Here is a 6000-nt window from a genome sequence, read left to right on the forward strand (position 1 = left end):
ACATAACGAGACACTCTCCCACAGTGAAACTCCAGAGTATGTACCACACACCCACAGAAAAAATATGACCATGGAAACCCTCCATATTCTTTCTATGTTAAGGTAAAAATAGAATATCTCAAACTTTAAGATATTTTACATCTCATAGCAAAAGATAAAATAAATGTCCTCTGAAGGGAAAAATGATTAATGCTTAAGAGATAACTACTAGCTGTGCTGTTTTTTTGATTAAAATGCCAAAACAAAACACAGTACTTACATGTGTAAGTTTCACAGACTCCAGACAATAATGAGGAAGAAAAATCAAAGTATTTAACTTAGATTCTGCCCATACTGGGCAGAATGCTTTGCTACCCATACTTTTCCTTTTTAAAAAACAGACCAAATCTAATGTTTTTTAAATCTGATGGTCACTTTTTTTAAAAACCAGCTTTCTAGATTTAATATTAGTTTCTGAATTATCCACTACTTTGTTTTTAACTTCTTATTTTCTCTTTTGATTTGATGGAGTTTCCCCTCTAACTTCTTGCCTTGGATGCTTAATTTTCATTCTCCTTGTAAACTGTTTAACAATGAAGGCATTTATGACTATGCATTTGCCTCAGAGTATAGCTTCAGCCACATTCCATAGGTTGTTTGTTTGTTTGTTTGTTTTAGAGATGGGGTCCCACTATCTTGTCCAGGCTGGAGTACAGTGGCTATTCACAGGTGTGATCTCACTACTGATCAGCACCAGAGTTTCTACATGCTTCATTTCTGACCTGGGCCAGTTCACCCTTCCTTAGGCAACCTGGAGTTTCCCCACTCCAGGGAGGTTATCATATTGATGCTGAACTTAGTGCAGATACCTGATCCACATAGCACACTACAGTCCAGAACACCTAGCTAGGGTCAAGCGATGCCCCTGCCTTAGCCTCCTTAGCAGCTGGGACTACAGGTATACACCACCATGCTGGGCCCCATAGGTTTTTCATATGTGGTATTTTATTATTAACACATTTTTAATAACCTATCATACTATTTTTTATTCTTTTTTGACCTAAGAGCTTGAAAATGTCTTTTTGGCCAGGTGCAGTGGCTCATGCCTGTAATCCCAGCACTTTGGGAGGCCGACGTGGGTGGATCACCTGAGGTCAGAAGTTCGAGACCAGCCTGGACAACATGGTGAAGCCCCATCTCTACTAAAAATACAAAAATTAGCTGGGTGTGGTGGTGCACACCTGTAATCCCAGCTTCGGGAGGCTGAGGCAGGAGAACTGCTTGAACTGGGAAGGCGAGGTTGTAGTGAGCTGAAACAGTACCATTGCATTCCAGCCTGGGCGACAGAGTGAGACTCCATCTCAAAAAGAAAAAACAGAAAATGTCTTTTTAAATTTCCAAATGCTATTTTCCCTAAATGTATATATTAATACCTTCTTTTTATTATGAACATATTATTTTTTAAATCTGATAAGACAGCTCATTTACTTATATCCTTACGTAAGGGCCAACTACATGTATTACTGAATAATAAACATTTAAAATAACTTATTTAGAATACATTTCATTTGGAGTACTGACATTACTTAAAGTTTATAAATTATTTAAAGGAAACAATGAAAAGCTAGACAATTTTCTATCCTTATTGGTAAAAAGCATGTTGCATGAAATCATATGTATTCATTAGTTTTTCCAAAAATTAAAGACATTAATAACTAGTAATCTTATAAATTCTTTTAAAAGAACTATCTAATGATAATGTACTAAAAATTAAGCCAACATTTAAATTATTTGTGATAACAGAAAAGAGACTGTTAACCTCAAGTGTTCTGTCACTTCTAAGCCCATTGTTTACTTTAAAAAATCTCAATAAATTTCCTAAAAATAGAAACAGTAAGCCTTTATAAACAAAATGAACTCCATGATTTATTCTTCACATCTCATAATGCAAGTTTTTTTTTTTTAGGGGAAAAAATGCATTATATACCAAGCAACACATATTCTTAGAATATTTAACTCTGGCAGTTAAAATTAAGCTAGCTATTTTGATTAAATACAGAGAATACTCTATAAAAAGTGCTGAAAGAGGATACTCCTAAGATTTTCTTCTAGTTATAACATTCTTTCAAATAATCATTATTGCAATTAAGATTATCCATCTAGCACTGTATTCCCAGTAAATTACTTTTTACAATCTTGATCAGCACACATACAATTTACCTTTTTTATAAAAAGATTTTATATATTAAAAAAAGGTAATTCACAAGAACAAGAACATGAATGCCTTCAGGCAAAAAAAAAGTTTCTTTTTTTTTTAAAGTTACACTTCTAAAGTACACAAGGATTTAATTAGGTTAAGATAAAATGCAGAAAGTCTATATTAAGTACTACTTTTTAAAAACCAAACTTCTATGAATTGCTAACTACTACAATACTATAATGAGTAAGTTTTAATGCTGTAGGCATCTAGAGAAATTCTGAGTATGTCAACACTGGTCTAAAGGGAAAAAAACATTCTGTGAGGAAAAATGGAAATTGACACATATTACATACACTTTTCAATGACTTCAATCTACCTAAATTCACTTCAATAGTAGAAATACAAAAGTATAATCCAAATATCCTGAAAAAGCCATTACATGACTCTATGGTATAAAGAATCAAGAATTCCACAAAATTGAGAAATCTCAGTTCCCAATCTACTATTAAGTTAATGGTTCTTAGCCGTCCTTTGAGAATACGATGAAAATAATGGATTCTTGCCCTAGAAAAAGGCATATAAAGAAGCATACTCCTTCCAGGTCATTCATGGACCCCTGAATTAACTGTCTATCGCATAAATGAGGTGAAGACATCACTTTTCTATATATATTTTCTGAGTGTATAGGGAAGTGGAGGATTTTCAAATTATTCTTTCATTTAGGGTTAGGCTGGGGAAGAGGCAAGAAGCATCGGAAGAAAAAAAAGTCAACAGAAAACCTTCTTCCATGTTTTTTTCCTAGTTCTTAAATTTCTACAAGGTTTTAATAGGTTGTGGACTTTGGAAAGATGTGGAAAGGGGAAAAGGCTCTCTAGTTTAAATAATTTGCTCACAGCACTTGCTGCTAGGATAATCACAAACAGCTATGCTAAAAATTACCATCTAAATAGTTAATTATATTTCCCCTAGGATGAAAGGAACTCTAAGTATACATAAGGTAGCATTACTGGTTTTAGTCCTGGCATCCTAGTGAAGGAACAAAATGTTGAACCCTTTCATTAGTAACACACATACAAGGAAATGATTCAAGGAAAATTCGTATTCATTTGTCAGGCTTTGAAATCTCAGGTATTTATGATAGATACCTTCAAAAATGTTTTTAAATTAAACTAGATACAGGCTGTATACAGAACACTTCTGGGTCACATAAATGCCTACGTGTATTTGCCAAGAGACTCCGTATCAATTTCTCTTTGGTAATTCCACGTATTGTTTTATAAAACTCATTTGTGTCTTCAGAGTTACATTCACATAAAGCTTTTTTAAAAAAAAAGTCTTCTGTAAAAACAAGTATACACAACTAGGAAGCTGTGCTCTGCCTGCTAAGAGTCCGATTTAAAAATACAAACCGGCTCCAACTACATATAGACACATACAGGAATTTGGGAAATCTTATCTCATTAATTCAGGTGCTAGTTATCCAACTGTAAAATTAGTAGGCAGAAATTACTAGCCTCTCTTCTTCCGTCATCTAGTCATCAATGGGCAAGGCCTTCGAAGAAGGGAATAGAGAGTGAATAAACTTGGACTTCAGATTAAGTCGTTTCGCACAGATCTTAAGAGTGGAAAATACTGGGGGGGAAACTATTGTTTTCGATTACTTTTAACACTGTTATCACCCCTGCCTGCTACCACCTACTAGCATGCATAATCAGGAATTTGATGCAAATAAAAACAAAACAGAACACTAATAGGACTACTTTGCGAATATGAAAACGGGTTCGAAAATAAGCTTATGCTTTACACCCTTAAAATAGAAGCTAGCTTTAAAAAAAAAAAAACCCCACTAATTACAATTCTTTGCAAAATAACTGGATAAAAGGACAAGGGGAAATCGTAGTATCGTTTCTTAAAAGAAACACCTCCGTAAAACCACTGCAAAAACAATGCTTCGCTCCATTGAACACAGACCTAAAAGGCCCGTGACTTCCCTTCATCTGTAGTTACCACACATTCTCTTACAGTCTTTCTGGGTGAGAAGCCTTCAAACGCCTTTCCACCTTGAAAACACATTCCAGAGCTGAAGGGAATGGGGGAAGCGGGGAGACTGCTGGAAGTTATAAGCCCTCCTCCCAGGAGAGCAGGGACAACTTGGAGCCTTCTGACCCCTTCACCAAGCAGGGGAGAAGCAGCAACGGCGAGCCCTCCGCCTGGGAAGTAATCAGGGTTGGAAAAGCCCCCAAGTCCCAGGCAGCAGCTGGAACAATGAAGGAGAGCTGGGAGCTGCCAGGCTCCCAGGTGAGGGGGTCTGCGACCGCAGGACCGGCCCCCGGTCCCCACGTTCGGAGAATTGGGCCTGGCCTGTGAGGAAGCGGCGACCCCAACCCCCGGCTCGGCAGGCCCAGCCCAAACCCGCGTACCTGCTCCGTGGGGGCTCGGTCCATGGTGCCTGCAGCCGCAACGGGCCCGCGCTAGTCGGTGTAAACAGCGCCTCGGGCCGCTTTCTCCATGGCCCCCCGCTCGGGTCCAGACTGGATTCCGGACCTCCGCCCCTATCTGGCTGGCCGCGACACCGATTCGGCTACGCCACTGGCCGAGGAGGCGGCTCCAGCTCCGGGAGATGGAGGAGGCGGTGGGAGCTTCGGGGAGGGATCATCTGGGACGGAAGCCGAGGAGGGCCCGAATGGGCTGGAGGCGTAGTTACAAATGGAGGCACACGGAAGGAAAAGGAGTGGGGAGGAGGCAGAGAGGGGCAGTGGGCGGAGTGACAGCAAATGGCCTCAGCAAGGGTAGGAGGAACCCGGCCTGGCCTGGAGGCTAAGGCCAGGTGGAGGCGCCCAGGAGCAGGTGCCCCGAACCACACGCCACCCCTGCGACTGTTAAACGAGAAGTGTCAGACCACTTGGGACCCAGGTCTCCCGGGACTTCAAAGACCTCTTCAGGATCTGAAACCACCTCTTAGTGATGTTGGAAAAGCTTTCATCTGCCCACCGTACATCTGCTCCTTCCTTATGTTACGCAAATAAAGGGAGTCATGACTATAAAGGAACGAGAATATTCTGAAAATAATGGAGTCTTGCCCTAGAAAAATGCATATGTAAAACGCATACACAGAATGACTGGAAGAGGCCCGCTAGGAAGCTCCCCACAAATATTTATTGATGAGTTAATTCATTATCCAGGTTCATGCCCACTTCTAGGCTCACATCCAGGCTGACCTCGCCCATCTCAGAAATCCTAATTTTATGCAGGATCTGTATAACACCACCCAACGGGTAATTATTTTATCTTCAGATCCTTAGCTCCTTAAGGGCAGAGACTGTCTTGAAACTGGGCACTACCGTTAGCATGGCAAATTTCTTCTGGGCATCTCCTCAGACACACCCTCCAACACCCACACCCTCCGTGAAGATTCAACCAACTGCGGATAGAAATATTTTGAGGAAAAAAGAAATAACAAGTAAAACAATAAAATACAAGTAATACAGTTTAACAACTGCTTATACAGCATTTACATTGTATTAGGTATTATAAGTAATCTAGAGATGATTTAAAGTATATGGGAGGATGTGCATGGATTGTATGCAAATACTACACCATTTTATATAAGGATCTTTAGCACTCATGGATTTTGGTATCAGCAGGGATCCTGGAGCCAATATCCCCCCTGGGATACTTAGGGACAACTGTATAAGCTAAATTACACTTAAGTGAAGGAAGAGTTGAGGTGGCTGCTGTTTGGGGCACTGGTGTGGAGATCCACAGCTAGGAATGGGAAAGAGATTTTAAGAAATTTGCTTTGTCATGCTTCAGGAGATATC

At 39.8% G+C, this 6000-nt stretch overlaps 1 protein-coding gene across 2 annotated transcripts in view; it reads right to left on the reverse strand.

The window, feature by feature from the left end:
• The window catches only part of SECISBP2L (SECIS binding protein 2 like), a 58061-nt gene extending 52940 nt beyond the window's left edge, over positions 1–5121 (reverse strand). Inside the window, exon 1 of one of the 2 annotated variants that reach the window (XM_004056157.5) lies at positions 4600–5121. In XM_004056157.5, coding sequence (XP_004056205.1) covers positions 4600–4623 — 24 coding nt within the window. In that variant the 5' untranslated portion in view covers positions 4624–5121. The remainder of the gene's footprint in view (positions 1–4599) is intronic. The other variant, XM_004056158.5, reaches the window with a different exon arrangement.
• Between the last annotated feature and the right edge of the window lie 879 nt (positions 5122–6000).

The sequence above is a fragment of the Gorilla gorilla genome, chromosome 16 (genome assembly GCF_029281585.2).
Source record: "Gorilla gorilla gorilla isolate KB3781 chromosome 16, NHGRI_mGorGor1-v2.1_pri, whole genome shotgun sequence".
NCBI lineage: Eukaryota > Metazoa > Chordata > Mammalia > Primates > Hominidae > Gorilla > Gorilla gorilla.